This window comes from Alternaria triticimaculans, assembly GCF_023758025.1.
Source record: "Alternaria triticimaculans strain BMP 0046 chromosome Unknown scaffold_1, whole genome shotgun sequence".
Lineage (NCBI taxonomy): Eukaryota > Fungi > Ascomycota > Dothideomycetes > Pleosporales > Pleosporaceae > Alternaria > Alternaria triticimaculans.
Genome location: NW_026055958.1, coordinates 3,030,021 through 3,050,263, shown reverse-complemented (window position 1 = coordinate 3,050,263; position 20,243 = coordinate 3,030,021). Strand labels below are relative to the sequence as shown.

The 20,243-nt window shown below is 53.4% G+C and overlaps 7 protein-coding genes across 7 annotated transcripts; 4 read left to right on the top strand and 3 right to left on the bottom strand.

Annotated features, from left to right (window-relative positions):
- Window positions 1–2,460: 2,460 nt before the first annotated feature.
- Window positions 2,461–3,815, top strand: J4E78_001010 (uncharacterized protein; the record flags this gene model as incomplete). The annotated part of the gene is made up of 3 exons (XM_049361671.1): window positions 2,461–2,714; window positions 2,762–3,525; window positions 3,577–3,815. 3 exons carry the CDS (start codon window positions 2,461–2,463, stop codon window positions 3,813–3,815), a joined length of 1,257 nt encoding a protein of 418 aa, XP_049226954.1.
- A 702-nt stretch (window positions 3,816–4,517) lies between these two features.
- J4E78_001009 (uncharacterized protein) lies at window positions 4,518–5,387 on the top strand (the record flags this gene model as incomplete). The annotated part of the gene is made up of 1 exon (XM_049361670.1): window positions 4,518–5,387. The coding sequence occupies one exon, from the start codon at window positions 4,518–4,520 to the stop codon at window positions 5,385–5,387; it is 870 nt and encodes a 289-aa protein (XP_049226953.1).
- Window positions 5,388–5,637: 250 nt separating this feature from the next.
- J4E78_001008 (uncharacterized protein) lies at window positions 5,638–6,454 on the bottom strand (the record flags this gene model as incomplete). Its single annotated transcript, XM_049361669.1, has 2 exons — window positions 5,638–6,082; window positions 6,138–6,454. 2 exons carry the CDS (start codon window positions 6,452–6,454, stop codon window positions 5,638–5,640), a joined length of 762 nt encoding a protein of 253 aa, XP_049226952.1.
- A 703-nt stretch (window positions 6,455–7,157) lies between these two features.
- On the top strand, window positions 7,158–8,806 carry J4E78_001007 (uncharacterized protein; the record flags this gene model as incomplete). The annotated part of the gene is made up of 2 exons (XM_049361668.1): window positions 7,158–7,678; window positions 7,729–8,806. The coding sequence occupies 2 exons, from the start codon at window positions 7,158–7,160 to the stop codon at window positions 8,804–8,806; spliced, it is 1,599 nt and encodes a 532-aa protein (XP_049226951.1).
- A 110-nt stretch (window positions 8,807–8,916) lies between these two features.
- J4E78_001006 (uncharacterized protein) lies at window positions 8,917–12,213 on the bottom strand (the record flags this gene model as incomplete). Its single annotated transcript, XM_049361667.1, has 1 exon — window positions 8,917–12,213. One exon carries the CDS (start codon window positions 12,211–12,213, stop codon window positions 8,917–8,919), a length of 3,297 nt encoding a protein of 1,098 aa, XP_049226950.1.
- Window positions 12,214–14,292: 2,079 nt separating this feature from the next.
- J4E78_001005 (uncharacterized protein) lies at window positions 14,293–17,686 on the top strand (the record flags this gene model as incomplete). The annotated part of the gene is made up of 2 exons (XM_049361666.1): window positions 14,293–16,687; window positions 16,737–17,686. The coding sequence occupies 2 exons, from the start codon at window positions 14,293–14,295 to the stop codon at window positions 17,684–17,686; spliced, it is 3,345 nt and encodes a 1,114-aa protein (XP_049226949.1).
- A 488-nt stretch (window positions 17,687–18,174) lies between these two features.
- J4E78_001004 (uncharacterized protein) lies at window positions 18,175–19,870 on the bottom strand (the record flags this gene model as incomplete). Its single annotated transcript, XM_049361665.1, has 2 exons — window positions 18,175–19,654; window positions 19,704–19,870. 2 exons carry the CDS (start codon window positions 19,868–19,870, stop codon window positions 18,175–18,177), a joined length of 1,647 nt encoding a protein of 548 aa, XP_049226948.1.
- Between the last annotated feature and the right edge of the window lie 373 nt (window positions 19,871–20,243).

Here is a 20,243-nt window from a genome sequence, read left to right as displayed (position 1 = left end):
GATGGCAAGATCGTATTTCTTGGAAGTAGGTCCCCAGACTATTAGAGTATTGCTCAGCAGCGCTTCCTGCGGGCTTCTCCAGAGTAGCACTTAGGCACATGCACACTGTGTAAACCCGAACCGCACACAAGCGAACATAGATCTCAAACAGTCCTGGTTCAGGCCAGTAACAGCTCGTCGTACATGCATGGGCCGCCACTTCAATGTCGACATGGCGGCTCGGCAGGATCGTGCAGCTTGCGAATAGCCGGAATGGCGTTTCTCATGGCAAACTGACCACTCTCGTAGCGACCAGCGGCTCTGTGAGTACGAAGTTTAATCCTTCATCCTTCGATGTGCCGCGCAACTGCTACGTCTTCGGCTTCAAGATAAATGTGGTAGCATGCGCGAAGGGTTTCTCATACAAAGGCCTTCTGCGCGGAACGTTTTGACGATACAGTCTTCCTGTCCATCACTCAACGTCGCGGGCGGTCCGTACCGTCCACTCAGTCATTCATGGTTAAAGCCACGATCGTTGACAAGGAAAAGATAGACTCGGGATGATCAATGCTTCTATGGGAAGACGGACTTCGAAGCCCGCCCTCTCACAGATATTGCTCGGAGGACAGCCTGAGTTGGAGGCTATGCAGGTACACCTACTGCGCATCGAAGTAACGCGGGCTGAACGAGAACGCGATGTTTTACTGAAGGATTATTGAAGTTCGTAGCGACTTTCCTCTTCGGTCTGGTTGTCAGGCGTCCTGGTCATGGATTATAGTCAAGACGATTGTCGTTTTACGCACGGAGATGGAGACTGCTGCACGTTGTGTAAACGAACACATCCTAGTCATCGGGAAGTCTCAGACTTCTTCCTTCCATATTGCCCAACGTTCCTGTACGACTGACCGTGATTGCTGTCTTCTGCCCATTGGCCACGAATGGGACGCAGTTTGAGTACGTCGGACAATGGTGTGTGATATTTTCGTGTCAATGCGTACTGCTTGCTTTTCGCATACCAAAGCCATTGGTAATGAAAGTGCGAGCGTCGCGGCACGCGAGCAAGGTCGAGTAAGCGAAGTCCGGACCTGCCGCAGACGATGTAGGTGGTAACATGTGAGATGAGTAAACGGATTGGTGGTCGGCCGGGCGCTAGACGTTCACGCTGCCGCTGCCGCTGCCGCCTCCGCGGCGTGCCCTGGAATTATCCGGCCATAGCGTGTTCTCGCGGCCCGTGGACCTTATTCCCCTCCCGTTCAGAGCTGGAGCACCAGAACTCCAGACTCCTCAAAATCGACAGGGTCTCCGAGCAAGACTGTTATTAGCCACCTTAATGCGTTCTGCCTAAGCACGAGCGATGATCAGAGCTTCTATACCAGCCATTGACTGGTCGATCTGGCGCTCTCCATCGGACCATAAGCACAAAACAGCAGTTATCCGCCATGAACCTAGGGCTCTTCCCGTGAGTTCCGCACCCGGACAGCGGGCTTCGCACGATGCGGCCGGGTAAAATAAAGTGGCACTTGGCTATGGTCAAGCATCAAGATCTTGCTAAGATCGCGCTGCGATGTGTTCGCTCTCTTCCGCGATCAAACACCTTCATCGGATCGAGAAGCAAAACCCTTCGAGGAAAGCAACACGATGTCGATACATCCAGTCGGCACTCTTGTCGGGACTTGCCTGCGTGCCGGTGCGCTTCCCTCTGTGGAAAGCTACAGCCATCTTTGATGAATTTGCCGGCCCACACGGCTCGAGATGCTCCTCGTTCAGCCGCTTATACCAGGCCGCCTACAGCATCCTTCGACTACCTTCATAAACCCGTAACCGAGAACCCCGATAATCCAACATCCAATCAAATTGAGCCGCTAACGCATCTTGCATTCAGTTACAGGTGTCAATTCCGGTCGTACATCTTCTTTCCACTTACATTTAGGGGCGAGACTCATGCGAACCCACGTGTAGCGGAGTTTAGGAAACGCCTCATCGGATCCTTCGAGGCGAACTCGGCATTTTCCAGATGCCTATTCGGTAATAGATCGCGCACAAAGGAGGTTGTCCAACCCTTTCAAACGCTTGCCGGATACCGGGCGAATAAAACTTCAGTATGGCATAAGCCCAAGGGCCACCCAACTGACTCAATGGCCACCCGGAATCAACAAACCGAGTTGATGGGTCTGTAGACAGCACGATTTGGTACGGCACAGTTATGTTGGACTGTTATTAGACTAGATGGGGCGAGTGGTAAGGTACCTCCTGCGAGTATTTGAACACGCATGCGGCCTCCAAACTTTAGCCAGGGCATCGCCACATTTTGACTACGCCTCCCCCATCTCCTAATATTAATACAGTAGTAGCTAGCTCAGACGGCCGCTCACCCGGAACCTTATTCAACGTCTTCGACCGTTTCAGTCAATCCATCGTCTTCATCCTTCAAGCCCCTCAAGACAGTCGATCATCCATTTTTAACCGGTTCGAAACGCCATCATGCGTACCGCTGCACTCTTCTGGCTTGCACCTGCAGCACTAGCCAGTGCTATTCCATCGTTGGAAGAGGCCTCTCCGGCTGTCTCATTCGACAAGAGACAGAATGTCTCTCCAAACCTCCCCGGACCAAAGATCCTGCAAGCTGATGTGTACGCGGGTATTGCTGCCATCAATCAGCAGATCTTCCAGGCTACGCAGAAGCCTGACCAATTCAAGAAGTGCAACCCCACGAACATCATTGTTCGCAAGGAATGGTAAGTCCGTTGCAGTTCAATTTTCTACTGCTAGCTAACATGCACAGGGTGACTTTTACTGAATCGGAGAAGAAAGACTACATCAACGCTGTTCAGTGTATCTCCAAGCTACCCCCTAAGACGCCCGCGTCTGAGTGCCCGGGTTGCCGGAACCGATACGATGACTTTGTTGCTACTCACATCAAGCAAACATTCGCCATCCACAACACTGGCAACTTCCTTCCATGGCACCGCTACTTTACCTATGCCTACGAGAAAACTCTCCGTGACGAGTGCGGTTACAAGGGCTACCAGCCATACTACAATTGGCCACGATGGGCTGACGACCCAACGAAGAGCCCTGTTCTAGACGGCTCCGATACCTCAATGGGCGGTAATGGAGATGCAGGCTGCAGCAACCAAACGTTCTACGGTATTCCATCCAACCTCGAGATTAAGATCAAGATCCCCAAGGGCACCGGCGGAGGCTGTGTGACGTCTGGTCCTTTCAAGGATTGGTCAGTCAACCTTGGTCCTGTCTTCACCGACTCACTCTGCACGCCTCCCAACCCTATCGCTGACTTCGCTGATCCCAATGCGGGAGTCGCGTACAACCCTCGCTGCCTGAAGCGTGACATTTCTTCCTGGTCTTCCAGCCAGTGGACCAACGATGAGATGGTCGTCAAACTTCTGAACAGCCCTGACATGAAGACCTTCTGGTACGACATGCAAGGTGGTGAGAACGCATTTTCCAACAACTTCATGGGTGTGCACACTGCTGGTCACTTCACCGTGGGCGGAGACCCCGGTTCTGATTTCTTCACCTCTCCTGGTATGTATTCCCTGCCCCCGTTCACGAGTGTTCTGGGCTAACAATGAACAGGTGACCCATACTTCTACTTCCATCACGCCCAGATCGACCGTGTGTGGTGGTCATGGCAGAACGTAAACCCCGCGGAAAGGACTAACGCCATCTACGGAACTATCGCCCTCGGTGACCCCACCGCCCCTGCGACCAAGCTCACCGACTCCATGGATCTCGGATACGCTTATCCCGGAAACATCACTGTTGCTGATGCGATGAGCACCATGGGCGGACCTTTCTGCTACACCTACATCTAGGCGCGGCTTTTGTCTTCGATTTCCTTCCTGTATATACTTGACTCGTGCACGATATTTTTGGACGGCGGGCTAGAGTCGGTTTGCTGTTGACCTCAAAAATAGACCAACCATGCGTATCTCATGACAATAAAATAGACTTCCATTGAGATGATTCGTCGCCTTACTCTGCAACCGAGCGCGTGACGATGGATGTACGGTTATACCTAAGCCTGCTACAGACCGCACAAGCATCGCGTATCGTCACATCCCAAAAGATGGAGGAAACTAAGGCGATCTAACGCATGTTCCGCAGCGCTAAGCGGTCACCTTACCTGGGCTGCATATGTCCCGCAACGAATATGAATGGGCGGGGTCTCTCCATCCAAAGCGCGGAGACCCTGCAGTGCCAACGCATCACCGACTGGAGAAGAATCGAGGGCAATCATGTCCTCCAATCCCTCCGACCACGCCCGTTTCAAACGCTGTTTGAGATTACAGCCACCCTGAATCGGAGCGCCCTCGAAGGTTATTGGCATTTAGGATCCAGCGTCGTGGGATTTGCAGAGTTCAAGGAAGCCTTACCCCGCTAAGATTATAGCTCCCCCAACTTTCTAGATCCAGGGGACGCCCAAAGCACAACAACTGTCGCAAAGCATTACGCACCTACCAGACAGCATAACTTGACAACACAAAGGCCCCGCAGAGCCCAATAGTCCATCAATCATGAACGTCGATCCTCTGACTGGCGAGCCCCTCCCTTCAACCGCCATCCAACGCATCCTCTACCTCGCGCCCAAAGTCCACATCTACCAAATCCCGCCCGCAACCTCTACCAAAGGCTACCAGGCGTCGACCTGGACAGCCGACAACAACAAGCTCCAGATCTTCACCGCCCGATTACGCGTCGTCGAAACCTCAATACCGTCCAATGAGGAGCAACAAAGCAACGAGGATGCAGAGGAGAAGGTTACAACCACCCTCCTGCTAGAGGACCCCAAGACGGGAGATCTGTTTGCCGCAGCACCCTACACGAGCGAGAGGACAGTAGAACAAGCATTGGACAGCAGCCGCTTCTTCGCCATCACCGTCGTAGGCGAGGGGAGAAAAGCAATACTGGGCATGGGCTTCGAGGAACGCAGCGAAGCCTTCGACTTCAGCATTGCGCTGCAAGACGCCCGTCGCGTACTGGGCTTTGAGCAAAACCCCGCAGCGTCGTCGTCATCGCGCAACTCCAAATCCGCACAAACCCCCGTCGCCGAGGAACCGAAACGCGATTTCAGTCTCAAGGCCGGCGAGACAATATCGATAAATCTGGGTGGTTTGAAAGGGAGGCGGTCGAGATCACACGAGGGCGGCGAGAAGAACGACGAGGGCGACCGCAAGAGCGAGCAAGACGCGCTGTTTAGCATAAAGCCGCCGCCGGGAAGTGGGGGTGGAGGACCTGGGTTCCTGCCTCCGCCGCCCAGCGCGAAGAGTGTCAAGGAGGAGCGGAGGAGAAGTAGGCAGAACTTCGATGCTGCGAACTTCACGCCGCCGAAACAGACGGCGGAGGACTTGGGCTTTGACGATGGCGAGTTCGGCGAGTTCCAATAGAGTAGAGTGAGAAAGTGGGAGGCATTTTGTGCATGTTTAGCATTGGAGTCATCATCTGCACTGGTTAGGTCTTCCGCGCATGGGAGGCGTATTGAAATTATGAAATCAAGACTTTAAGATGTTCACATTGCCGAGTGTGTTGTGACGGAAGAAAGAGGTGTGTTGGGTATATCTATCAATCTACGATGCGTGTAGGAGCCGCTCAAACCAAACGCCAGAACCAAATGCCCAAATTGCCCAAATCGTATGTCTAAGAATATGTCCAGCCCTGTGCCTCGTCGTATAGTCTCTCAATATCCCGAATGAGATCCTCAGGCTTAGATCCACCCTCGCAGTCCTTGAACTCGCCCCCGTCTGTCACACATCGCACCTTGTTGTCCAGTCTGACCGTACAGCTCGTCGTGACGCCTACATCGCTGCTATGCTGGGCGCTGTCCCTGAGCAGGCCCATGCCATATGCGCCGTTCTCCTTACTCATGCAGTCGTTCAGCACGCCAAAATCTAGGCCGTGTTCCAGCGCACAGTCTTCAATGAGGGAGCGAGCGGGTATCTCGGCGTAATCGTTGGTCAGGCAGTTCGTGAAGCCAAGGTAGAGTTTAGGATCGGGGTACTCGGATGCGGCGCAGAGCATGACGATGTCGCCCAGGCATTCGGTTTGGCCGTGCTTGCATTCGACGCCGTCGTCTGCTGTTAGACTGCGTGTTTGTCAGCTACGTGGTCTGCACCTTCTGCGTGGGTAATGCGTCGTACCTTCCAATCATGCTCAACCGGAAGTCGACCTTGTCTGACACATTTGCCATGGCAGGCAGGACGAGCTTCTTCAGGCAGTCGCGCGCATCCGGGCATTTGGACATGATGTGCACGTCTACTGGCACTTTGGTGTCGGCCTCATCATGCAAGTCCATACAGGTGAACTGGCGCGCCAGCAAGAACAGACTGAACACCAGCACGACGGCCGCCATCTGCAGTCGTGTCTTCCTCGTCTTGCGCGATACCATGGTCTCGTCGGGCGGCGGCGCGTTTGCATCGACGTGCGAGTTGGGGAGGAGGGGCGCTTTTTCTTCCATTGCGCGGGATGGCGTCGGTGCGGTCTGCGGCTCTTATGTAGCGTCTCGTATAGGGGAATATCGTGATAGGTGGTTGGTGGTCTGGACTGGCTTGCTGGACACGATGCGCTTGTAATGGGATGGACGAAGTCGAATGCGGCAAGAGATGGACTGATAGGCGTTCGGGTTACTGCTGATAGCGTGTCGACTAACGTGTCAAGGCTATGAGTGGCGGATCTAGGGCTCAGGCAAAAACAAAACAATCTAAACTCTATATCTCATGAGCGTCGAGGAAGTTGTCAAGACGCGTTCTTCAATGACGTGCGCCTTATCCACAATCCTCGTCCTCGCGCCCAACACGTGGAAAGAGCCGAGGAGGCAGCAGAGCACGGCGTAACAATTAGCCGTCATGCTGTAGCCGTGTGGCGTTCTACACGAATGTAACACCGAGCTTCGGAGGGGCTACACGGATCCTACCTCATGAACGACTGATCTGCTGCGCGCGTAACGCTTGCAATCTTACGCCTCTCGTTTTCCTTTCGCTTCTTTCGCTCATGATGGAATGACTCTTTCTAACATTCTAATACCCCACCTTTAGACATTTCGTCTTCTTCTGCCACCGGCAAGGCTACACCCAATCTCCGATTCGCCTCCATAATACATGTGACAGCAGCCCTGCATCGTCACCCAAGACCCGTTCCTGAGCCAGGTACCGACCCGAAACATGGCGTCGGATGACCACCAGGACGCTGCGCCGGCTGCGATTCAAGCTTTGACCGGCTTTATCAATACGAGCACTTTGCTTGATCTGGCGCTTCAATTCTCGGCTACCTACACTCACCTCGCCAAATCCTCCACTGAGCACTTCCTAGTCACACCAGTCACGGCGCTCCCCACGGGCAAAGAGAAGGGCAAATTTTTGAGCATCGATGTTGGTGGCACGAATCTGAGAGTCGGCTTCGTTGAGCTAATCGGAGAGCCAGATGGCGGGCCAGAGGATGAGCGGACACGCAGCAGCACTGTCGGGGAGAACGTGTTTTCACAGATCAAGAGGAGTCATGACAAGAATTGGCCGATTGAGGATCACTTGAAGATGGATCAAGCCGAGGACCTGTTTGCCTGGATTGGTGACTGTATCGCTGAGGTTGTCAAGGACGCTCTCAAGGAACAGGAGACCACAGAGGACGTCTCGTCTCCTCTAGGTGACGAAATCCTGCTCGGTATCACTTTCAGCTTCCCAATGGCGTAAGTGGGCTCCTAAAAGAACCGCGACATCTCACTAACAGGCCATCCAGACAAACGCGTCTCTCAGAAGCGACTCTACTGCCGATGGGCAAAGGGTTCGCCATCACATCGGATCTGAATCTAGGAAAGATGCTTCTGGCTGGCTATGCGCGATACTGTGACACAGATGCTACATCAGACCAGCTCAAGCACTCCAAGTCACAACTGCCAAGGATACGGGTAGCAGCCATTACTAACGACACAGTAGCGACGTTCGCATCTCTAGCCTATGCGGCCAAAGCGGCCCCCAACAGCCGCGTAGCCATGGGCCTCATCGTCGGCACTGGCACCAATGCCACCGTACCAATGAAGCCCGAGAATCTGCACCCCGACAAAAGAAGCGCACTTCCAAATCCCGATGCTACGGAAACAGTGGTCATCAACACAGAGTGGACCATCCGTGGCACCGACAAGCCGCTAGTCGACATGAACATCAAGACACCATGGGACATGACACTAGACGCCAACAGCGACGCACCAGGCTTCCAACCGTTCGAGTACATGACCTCCGGGCGGTATCTCGGTGAGATCGTACGCTTGGTGTTCGTCGACGTCGTGTCAAAAGAGGAAGGCGTACAAATACCGTCATCACTGATGCTGAAGAATGCCCTGCCGACACGCTTCCTTTCCGAAGTCGTCGCGCGAAAGGGCGGCCGTATCGTACAAGGGGAGCTCGAAAGCAAATACCCAGACGCAGACCCGGATGATTTCTTCTGGACTGTCGACAAGGTGGAACTGATACGGGATATTGCCGAGGCCGTCCAACAGCGCTCCTCAGCTCTCATTGCTGCCGCATGTGTTGGGCTGCTAAATTGTGTGGGCGACGTTGCGCTAGACAAGCAGCAATCTCCAAGCAACGGTGCAAGTGCAAAGGGCAAACGCGAAATCGAGGAACTGGTCATAGCATACGCCGGAGGAACTATATCACAGTATCCAAAGTGGCTGCAGACATGCCAGCAATGGATAGACGTCCTTGTCGAGGAGGGTTCATTATCAAACAAGAACAAGCAAGTCACACTCAAGGAAGCCAAGGACGGAGGAATCGTTGGCGCCGGGGTACTTGCAGGCATGACAGACGAGATAGTGTAAGAGTAAACGAGCAGAGTCATGCAGATCAGACAGAACATAGCCCAATGGACTTCAAATGCATTCCAAGTAGTCAAAACCAACACCTATGCTAATCTGAACAACCTACCCATCTACCTCACAGGTAATTGTGCCTGCCATTCGGGATCAACCTTACTCTGCTTGAAGAAGCTCTTACCTCTCAACCACTGCCGGTAAGCTTTGTATCTCTTCTTCGCCGTATCTTCCTCTTCGACGTCCAACGGGTTCTCCTTGACGCGCAGGAACTCTTCAAACTCCTCGATATCCTCTTCCGGCGTCTGGAACTTACTCCCAGTGGACTGTGGCTGTGGAGGCGGCTCCTGAACATCCGCGTAGACGTGCGGATGCAGATTGTACGTGTGCGGATACGAGTAAGAGGGCGCGTGGGAGAAGGGCGTGCTGACAGATTGTGAGGTCATGGGGCGGGCGAAGGATTGGTTCGCGAGTTCGGTGTCTAGACGGGGTAGATCAGAGAGCGTTATTTGAACGCCATCTTCATCGAAGTTCTTGGGCGCAGGAATGCTGCCTTCTGTCATGGAAAGGTAGTCGTAGAATTCCATCGCGCTGGGGTCGTCGGCGGTGGGCATCTCGCTACTGACTACGAGAGGTAGGTTGAGTGGGTGCTCGATGTAGCGAGCGTATTCTTCCTCTTCGCTGTAGGATACCGACGGGTTCATGCTGTTCTCGTAAAACTGGGTCAATGTCCACTGGTGAACAAGCGCTTTGTTGGCGGGCTTGAAACCGGGTTTGAGCGTGGATGAGAGTCCAGTTGATGTGGACATGGAATTGGCCAAAGATTGGTATGCCGACGGCGGTGGTGCTGGTGGGTGCGTTTCGAAGTGCGATTCGCGAAGGATGGAATGTCGGACTGATGACTCTGCGTAGGTAGCACTAAGGTGAAGATCCCTCCTCCGGTTGCCTGGGGTATGATCGGGCTTGGACTCAGTCTCGCTCGAAGGGTCAATGATGGTCACACCTTTCCGAGGAGCCTTCTTTCCATCCCTTCCTTGTGCGTCGTGATCCTGTTGCTTTGTACGGGGGACGAACGGAGACATGTTCTCCTTACGAGATGGATACGTTCCATCCCTAAGACCTGGTCGCGGCTTGGCTAAACGGAAGGCAAAGATTTTGAGATATGACGAGATAGCCAATGGTCGATAGTATTCAAGCCAGTAATCATCACGGAAGCTGATGAAGTCGAATGCTGATTCCTCACTTGGTAGAGCTGGCATGACTGAAGGTGGTAGTGTGCGTTGTTGAAGATGCGAATGTGTGTACCACTGGATATAGTCTCGTCTTGTGCGCTCGAGGAAGTTTTGTGGGTTTTCGTGGTGGAGGAAGTAGTCTGTTGATAGATCCCATAGCATCGGCTGGCCCTGGCGGTAAACGTAGTTACCCAGAAACAGATTGTATGCCTCTTGACGCTGTGAATCGAGGAAGGAATTGTGGTAGTAGCGCTTGAAGCTCTCAACCATATCGCGAGAACTACTTTGCCACTGGTTGATCTTCCGGTAGGTAGCCATCGTGTTGACGAGATGCGAGCCACCATACTGGATGGCGATAGTGTCACCATGACCGTGGAACATCTGCGTAAACAGCTCGACGCAGTCCGAATCGTACTCGACAGTATTGCCGGATATGACACCAAGCGCTTGCAATTGTCGACCTAGTGCTCGTTTTCCAATGACGAACTGAGCAGCGTTGGTTCTGTCTAGACAGTCGATGCAATTCGTTCGCGCCACTCCGTTCTGCACTTGAGGCGCATCATAGTCATTGTCGCCGTTGCGAAAGAACCCTGTCTTCCGCAAGACCTTCTCAGCAAGGTTCTCCAACGTGCCAATGACATCCTGTCCTCTGGTTTTGGCCGCTCTTGACATGTCGAAAGCCTCATATATGATCCTCTTGTCAGTTGGTAGCGACTGATTGAGGTAGTCGATAGCGTGCTTGTATTGGTAGAGCAGTTTCGACTCTCTCGGAGTTCGTTCACGCGCTTTAATAAGGTTGAGAACGTAGATCGGCGCACCGTATCGCTCAAACAAGTTGTCGAAATGCAGTCCTGCTGCGCTGTAGAAGGGATCCACGAGGTTCAAATCGATATCTGGCTTTGGTGTCACACCTGTGTTGTCTTGCGTCCAGTATAACGGTATGCTACCGCGGTGCTGGACGTAAGATGTGTAAGAGGGATTCGCATAGAGGCGTGGTCCAGGAGCATGGAAGGAAGTCGTAGTCTGCTCGGACACAATTTGCTCTGTCTCGACGTCATTGGCGACATATCCAAGATCGTTCGTTCCACGCTTGAGGAAACGAGCACCAGCAAAATGCCTTGATCGTCGGGCAATGATGGTAAGGTATACTCGTCGGCCAAAGACATCCAGCGAAGATTGGTCAACGTATCCATGTATGACTGGGTGACACCAGTCGTAGACGTTCTTCAGTGCGTCTCGCGCAGGGTTCAGGAGATGATGGTTCCAGACAAACATATCTTGAAAATCGCGTTCAGGGTTGGAAATGCCTTCACTAAGCGCAGTCCGTTGATGAATGATGTTCTGTTGCAGGCTCCTCGTCACGTTGTAAGAATAGCTAAAATAGAAAGATCGTGTGAGGTCCATGTTGTTGAGGATGGACAAGAATCTCGCTTCTTCCGGATTGCGGTCTTTCTGGTACCTTGATGTTGATCCAGTCGTCAATGGCACCATGTCCGTGCCATCGACCTGATAAATGTAGTGACCGCCTAACATGGCTACTTGCGATCTTTTGGATATCAGTAACATGTAGTACGCCTCCGTGAACCGGATGAAGCCCAACAGGCCCCATGTGCTGCATTTCAACTTCATCCCTCCTGTAGCCTTGTTGCCGTCAGCTATCGTATCGAGCAACTGATGCATTTCTCGCCGATTATACACTATATCGTCTTCAAAGATGTTCAAATGTCCAGGTGCAGCGGTCCGGTCGATCTTCAGCACGCGAAACTGCCTGTCGGTAATGTCGGCACCAATGAGATAGAAGCGGGTACTGGTTTCGTAGAGTGAGAATTTGTGCATTCTCTTGATACCGCTCTCTCCGACATTCTGGTAGGTCGAACCCTTGACTTTATGGACTGTGGACGGAGTGGAAGGTCTGTGGAACGAGACATTGACGTTGGGATTTTCTTCTTCACCGCCAAATTTGGTGGACTCCGACTCTCTTCGTGGCTTTCCATGACCAGGTAATTTGTCGAGATCGGCTTCGGGTTTGAACTCAAGCGGAGAGGTCTGGGGGCTACCGACTGCAGTCGACGCCTTCTCGATGTCATCCAGCTGCTCCTGACTGCTAGTGCGCGATGCTGTAGGCCTGGACGCGACAGAGCTGGATCGTTCTGGGGAACTTAGTCTCGACTTTGACTTCTCCATTATGCGCGATTAGTGACTGGGATAGAAGCTGTCAACGAGTGTGATAAGGTAAGACTTGTCAAGCGGTCACGGCGTGGTTTGTCGGTCGTGTAGTGGCGCATGCGGACGGCACGAGACAGGAGCTGGCTCAAACCAAGTGCTTCCTTTTGCACACCCTTCAAGCTCTGACGGTGCAAGGAAGACTATGCACGGAAAGATGCGTAGTTCTGGAAGGACCGTGTTGTAAGCCGAAAGGGTAAGGCCGCTGCAGCTTCCGGCGGGTCCACGTGCACCTGGCCACGCTTGCTCGGGCATGATCAGGCTTGGCGTACGTCAGCGCCCTATCGCGACCCAGGAGTGCTGAACGATCTGGAGCACAACAATCCCGACATACAGACGCATAGATGAGAGAGCAGTGTGAATCTCTACAACGGTCACATAGAGCGCAATATGCGTCAAGTGCCCTGCTTGGTCTCCATGACAACAGATGCGGATGGACTTGCATTGCGCTTGTGGTAGTCTGGGGCAGTCGACCATCGAACAGAACAACCAACAGTTGAAATTATCTGGTAGCATAACGTGTATCTCTCCCGGTGCCGTTCGAAATGGTAAGCGTCAAACGGCATGCACCAGTTGCATACTTATCAGAAGCCATGTGCCTCTTGCGGGTCATGGCTGCACTTTATTATCCCTCCAAAATCAAATTACCACTGAGTGCCCTCATTACCGAAGACATGGCGAGCGACAGATCCTACATCTTCGTTATCATCGGAGCCATGTTATCAGTCTCGACTATAGTTATCAGCATCGTCTGTGTTATTATCGCGCAAAAGAGGAAGTCGGCCAGAAAGAAGAGGGCAGCCTCGCGGGTACAGAGTCGCGAAGTCGGCGCAGCATCCATTGATACCAGAGAAGTGCCCGCAGGGCTAGACCCGCTGCAGCGGGCTGGGTAGGGCGCGGGCCTCACTCGCTGGCGCAAAGCAATCTGGCGTTCTGGTTGTGGAAGAATGTATGCCAGACGGATGAGGGCGTAGGTCTCGAATGCCGCAACTGTATCAGACTGGCTGGGTCATAGCAGATAGCGAAGTGTAGCAGCAGTTTCTATAGATACTGCGTCCATGCAGTCTTCAATTTGCGTCTTTGTGTGGTATCGCGCACCGCTTCCGTGAAACGGCCTGAGTGTTGTCTATGGCGGCACAGCAATCTTCTTAAACGTACGTTGAGCAAGGGTGCTCGGCTTCAAAGTCCTGGTCCGCAGATGACGAAGGGTAACCTGGCAGATATCCGGCTGCTCCCGGGTCTTAGATAAATTGTGTGGTGTGTGCGTTATTCTCCGAGAGTCCCAGCTCACAGGATGTCAAAGACGGGCGCGGCATGCGATGGTTCATAGCATGAACATGGGGCCATGAGGCCACGCACGAGCATGAAGCGAGTAGAAAAAGGAGAAACGAGCAGCAGAAACATAATTGAGACGCGTCGAAACGGTGCCAGAACTAATGCTGATCAGTCGTCCTGCATGAGCAAGCACGAGTAATGTGCACTGTGCATGAGGACCGGCAGCTGAACGGGCGTGCAGTTCAAGCGCAGACAGCCGCGCATGGCAACGGCAATGAATAGATGATAGGCAAAGGGTCCACGAAGGCAGATGAATGGGTACAAGAAGTAAACGTGGGACGACCCCAAGAGGCGGTTCATGTGGTATAAGAAATGTGCTATAGTAGGGGTTAGAGTTCTCGGGGTCGCTCAACTGAGACTAGGCGGTGGCCCCTGCCATGGCAGCGACGACCATCACTATCCCTGAGGAGGGTCAATTCGCCTCGGGCACCCGCCGCCCGATGCAATTAAACACAGGCGTCCCATCTCTTCGGCGGATGTTTTGTTCTTCTGGTATCTTTCTGGACTTTGTAGACGTTGTGCAGTTTTGGAGTTCTCTCTACCAGTCTTTTACCACGGCCAGGTCGCGACGCGCATGATTACCGGACTCGCGGACTCTGCATGCCAACCATGCACTGATCATCAAGACTGCAGCATTCCAGACACCTAACATAGAGGGCCTACCGATTTGGATTACGGGCCTCTCTCGTGCAGCACGCGGCGCAGATGGATTACCAGCAACCCGTTCGCTCTCCCCCCGCGGCCGCCGATGCAGCCACTACCGCCCCGGCGACCCAGACTTTGAAGTCGCGGCGGCGCGACTCTCTGCCATCGTCTGTCAAAACATCGGATGCGCGCCCGGCCAAGCGCACGCCCAACTACATACGCACCACGGCCGCCTCGCCCCAGGTCATTTCGTCGCTGATCGACCAGCTGTCGGCCATTTCCATCCCCGCGCACAACCACTTTGAGAATCTCCTCGTCGGCTACGGCAACGGCCTCGCGCCCTCCGCCGCGCCCAGCGTGCGCACCCATTCCGAGAAGAACTCGATCGCCGGGCATGATGGAGCGTCGGTGGACCGCAGCAGCTTCCACAACCCGATAAGAGACCAGAACGACCTCTACCCCGACGACGCATGCGAACCCCCTGTCATTCGGACGTCGAAGCCGCCATCCGGCAAGTCGCCTTTGACTGCGCCCAAGAAACCGAACAAAGCGCATTCGCTTAGTAGTTATATCGGACGCAGCGGTGGTAGCTCGTGCTCCCTACAATCGACCCATTCGAACCGGTCGGCGAGTAGTTTTGGCAACATCAGCGTCGAAGCAGGCGTGCCGCGCCAGGTATCGGGTGAAAGTGCGAGGTCGTCGTTGGAGAGCAAGAGGAGCTTCAAGGGCCACAAGAGCCTGATGTACATGAGCTCGCGCGAGCGACTACGACAAAAAGAGACGGAACGGAAGCGCGTGACCGTACACAATCTGAACGACACACCGACCGGCGACCCCTCCAAGAAGGCCGCGCACCAACTCTTCCCTTACGAAGACACGATCAGCGAAGAGCCCTCTTCCGCGAAAGAAGACGCACGATTCGACGAGACAGTACCCGAATCGTCACGATTTGCCCAGCGCTATCCTAGCAGGAATAACAGTCCACGACGACTGCGTCTCAATCTGGTCGATGCCCCTCATCTGGAAAGTCCATCAGACAGCGGACTCATCCCCGAACGCGGATCATCCCTGAGGCACACTGGCAGCCCGGCCCGCAAGAGCAAGAAGCGCCGATCCGGGGACAAGAGCCGTCCAAAGTCCCAGAAAGCCGACACGGTCCCCGAAGAGGAAGAGAAGATGGATCCGGAAGCACAAAGGAAGATGAAGATCCTGGACGAGCTAGAACAGGAAGAGAATGAGGTCGCTCAAAGGATCCGAGAACTAAGAGATCAGAAAATGCGGAGAGAGAAATTAGCCGGAAAAATGCCTGTGGACGTACATGCAGGGGCGACAACACCCAGGGTGCCTCGCGTTTCATCCATCCCCAGTCCGGAGTCCTCGCCCATCTCGACAGTTTCAAGCTTGTCGGAGGACGAAAGGAGAGTGCAGAATTCGACCAAGGCGCATCGAGTGCTTGGAATATCACAAGAGACAGCCTTAGCTGCCGAGAAGCTAGCGGAAAGGCCGATGGACAGACCGGCCGAAAAAGCAGAAGGTGACCGCCATAACCTCTCGGTACCATCGCAACCACGCAGCCTGCGCCACTCGCGGCACCGAAGTCTGACGTTGAACGACGGCGATGAGCTTACCCCACTTCCGATCGATTACACGCTTGCGCTCCAAAGTCTGGACGAGTCTGCGCCGACGCCGAGCTTAGCAGATCCACGGCAGTCGAGATCGCCTGCGCCTGCAAGCATCATGTCTAAAGCAACCAAGTCAAGCAGCGACTCTTCCGTACCCCAGCGATCAAATTCACTCTTGGCAGTCGGCGGGCGATCTGCGCTCGGGCGTCGAGCGGCGACCAGTTCCGTCATCATAGGCAAGTCTTCCAAGCACAAACACTCCTCCAGTGTGAACGAAGATTCGACAAACAGACTGGCGCCACCCTCTCGTGCGGCCAGCGAAGAGCCTATTACTCGACATCGCTCCATGCACGTTGTGTCCCCTCCGTTAGAGTCGCACAGTATGCAGCTACAGCGCAGACGTACAAGTACCAGCAAGAGGTGGTCGCATCCCGATCTGCCAGCGAAGGCCGAGAAAGCGCATAATGACAGAATCGATCGGAAAGAAGAGAAGACCAGAGCAGCTGCAGTGCAGAGCCCGCCCCATCCGATCATCGAGGAGCGACCTGCAAGTTTAGATTCTATCGATTTGGATGTACACCAATACCTAGAATCGTCCCGGCTGTCCCAGAAGATCCGACACCCGCAAACAGGAAGAATCATTTCTTTCTCAGAAGTCGGTGACCCTGAAGGCTTTGCTGTCTTCGTTTGCGTGGGCATGGGTCTGACTAGATACGTCATGGCATTCTATGATCAGCTCGCAGCTACTTTGAAGCTGCGTTTGATCACACCCGATCGCCCTGGTATCGGAGGTAGCCAAGCTGATCCGAATGGGACACCCCTTAGTTGGCCTGGTATGTGAACTTCCCGTCATCTCAGGAGAAATGAGCTAACAATTACTAGACGATGTACTTGTGATCTGTCAGTCTTTGAAAATCAACAAGTTCTCCATGCTGGCCCATTCTGCAGGAGCTGTCTACGCTTTGGCGACATCACTACGAATGCCACAACATATTCGTGGCAGAGTGCACCTTCTCGCGCCTTGGATACCACCATCGCAGATGGCACCCATTGGCATCAGCCAGGACTCACCACCCACCCAACAACTTCCTCGATCGCAGCGCTTCCTTCGCGCTCTACCTCCATCTCTACTCAAGGTCGCGAACTCAACCTTCCTCAGCGCGACAAGTGCTAGCCTCCAGCGTACCGGACCCAAGACGTCGCCCAAGACCAGACGGAAAAGCATGGCCCCCTCACCGGTGCCACCACAGCAGTCGACAACTCGCCCCTCTTTGAAGGACACCCACCGACATTCGATGATGATGATGGACCAAGTGCTGCCGAACGCAAGCACGCTGACCCTCACGAACCCAGATGCCAATAACGAAGAAGCACAACGCGTGCAAGAGATGCTCAGCATGGCTGAGCTCGAACGCCAGCGTGCTTTTGACGAACGCCTCACTTTCGCTATCTGGGACCGCGCGACTGCAAACGCAAACCCCGCAACTGATCTGATTGTCTGTCTCGAAACCAAGCAGACCATCGGGTTCCGCTACGAAGACATCAACAGGCCAGTTGTCATCCATCACGGGTCCAAAGACTCGCGTGTACCAGCTGACAACGTCCGATGGCTTGGCAAATTGATGCGCAAATGCGAAGTCCGGATTCTGGAAGGCGAACAACACGGACTCATGGCCAGTGCACAGGTCATGGGTAACGTACTCACAGAGATGGCATCTGACTGGGAAGACTGGACGAACATGGTCTCAGGAAAGTCCACCGATGGACACCGCGCTGTCTCAAGACGGAGAACGACCGAGAAGTTGAGAAGCCAAATGAGCTTCACTAACTGAGCGTATACATAAGACACACGAGAGCTGGAGCTTTGCTTGCCTGGATAACGACATTGTAATTCGACGATTTGCGACGGCCTGGATCTCTTCGCGATCTTTTGAAACAAGCGTGTGCTTTTTCTTTCTTTGTTATCTGGCGAGAACACGACCTGAAATACCCCATACTAATTACCCGTTGTTTTGTACGTTGTTCTAATCGCCTAGTTAGTTTTTCTCTTCTTTTCTGATTGTCTTCTTTTCTTTGGATACACTATACCCATTAGGTTTGAAGCGTTTTGTATGGGCTGGATACCTTGATTGGATCTATGATGTAGATATGGAGGGGGGCTGGGGATTACTAGATGGCAAGGTACTCTTGTGATATAAGTGGCTACAATGAAATCTTTGCACATGGCCGCTTTACGTCTCGCTATTCACTACATTCGATGCATGTACACAATTGAGTCTTGACAGATAGGCAGTTCCTAAGTCGATCTATGCTCCTACCTTCAACCAACAGTATAGGCCTCAGCACCTTTACCAAACAGCAAATGTGGCTTTCTTTGCGCCAAATCCAACACCGTCTGCGCAAAGACCGAATTTGCCCACGCAAACCAACTCCTTGTGTATGACTTTCCAGACTGTACATTCACACTCTCGTGTATGAGTCCCAATGGACTCACTTTCTTGACCGCAGCAAGACACTTCATAATCTCGTCATCATCATCTGAACTCATAGCTTGGACGAGGACAGCCATAGGCCAAGCGTTTCGCACGCCGACGTGGGGACCGCCGATGCCAGCAAAGTCGGAGCCGGTGAGGTAATAAGGATTACCGTTCTTCTCCAGTATCATCTTGCGCGTGTTCTTGTAGATCTTGTTGTTTGTGTCTGTGAAGCCGAGCAGAGGTAAAGCGAGTAAAGAGGGCAGGTTAGCGTCATCCATCAAGATGGAGGACCCATAGCCATCGACTTCGAATGCAAAGACCTCGCCGTATTTCTTGTGTGTCACAACGCCGTGTTCCCAGATGCCCTTTTGGATTGTCTCGCCCCACGTCTCCACTTCAGTGGCTATGTGTTTCTTGCCCGCTTTCTTGAGAATGGCGGCTGTGCGGAGGAGTTCGACGGCCATCATGGCGTTGGCGGGGATGAAGAACCCGAGGATTGTTGCATCGTCGCTGGGGCGGAATGCAGAGCGGACGAGCCCTGTGCCGCCGTTGAGAGGGTTACCGAGACCGCTTAGGCTAAGGGTTTCTGTGCCGATGTTGGTCTGGCGCTGCCATGTGTACTCGTTGCCCTGGTATGCGCCTGTCTTCTCGTTGAAGGTGGGCTTCGACTGCTCCTTGAGCACACCGAGAAGTGTATCGAGAGCGAGGAGCCAACGAGCGTTGATGAACTCCGTGGAGTCGGTGTGGTTGTGGAATTGGTTCGATAAGGAGAGGAAGTGGGCGAGAGAGTCGAGTTCGTACTTACATTCAAAGACGAATGACTCCTCGTAGTTTGGATGTACTTTATCGCCATCGCCTTGGAAGGTTGGGTTGAGGCCACTCGGTGGAGGCGGTTGGAAGGCGTTGCAGTATGGTGATCCGATGACATACTCTGCCTGTGTGTTGATGGCTCCCAAAATGAGCTGGTGTATCTCCTTGTCTTTCTTGGCTAGCAGCTGGTATTGTGCTAGCTGGTTCGTAGAGTCGCGTAGCCATTCAGCGTTGATGTCTCCCGTAACGATGAAACTCTGTGCTCCCTTCCAAGCTGTTGGATCCCAACTTCGCTTTGACGTCTTATGCTTGACAGTATCACCGACATGCCAGCGTACGGTAGTGTCTAGTGTGTTGGGGAACGCGTTTTCAAAGAGACGAGCGAGGTCCTTGTCGACCATCTTCTCGTTCATGTCATCGATGACCTTTTCGACTAGAGGCGATTCGAAGGTTCGGCAATATTTTGACGGCCGTTGGAAGGGTAGTTCCATGGGGCCGGTGCTATACGGCGGACTGTCAGACGAATTAGTACAAGCTCTTTTCGATGTATATATTGGCATACTGTGGTCGCATCGCATAGTTCTTGTAGTCTGGACAGGCTGCTCGATATTTAAGCGGATCGATGGGAGGGCGCATAGGTTCTTGCTCCTTAACATTGTTTAGTCCAGCGGACACTGATGAGACGGTAAGAAGAGCCCCTAAGGACAGCGAAGCTAATGACTGCTTCATATTAGGTCGAGACGGTCCAAGCGACACCTTGAGGACTCGAAGCTTTCGCGAGAACAGCCAGATTCAGTTGCGCAATGGCTATCGGTAATCGAGGAATGCAGGAATGGACGGGGCGCAGAGGAAAGGGCGTTCAGCTGAAGACGTTGAACATGACGTGAAACAAGAAAGACAAAGCACCCGAGTCATCAAAAGCGAAATGAACAGATGACGGGCTTCAATTGAGGTATAGATTGACGAGCTTCCGACTGACCAGGGAGCTTTCATGGGGAAGGCACCCCACCAGCTCCGCCAATGAGCTCGTGTTAAGTCCGCAGGGCCCAAGCTTCGCTGCGTCGCGCTTCCCAGTTCCTCGACTGATCGCGTCTCTATTCTT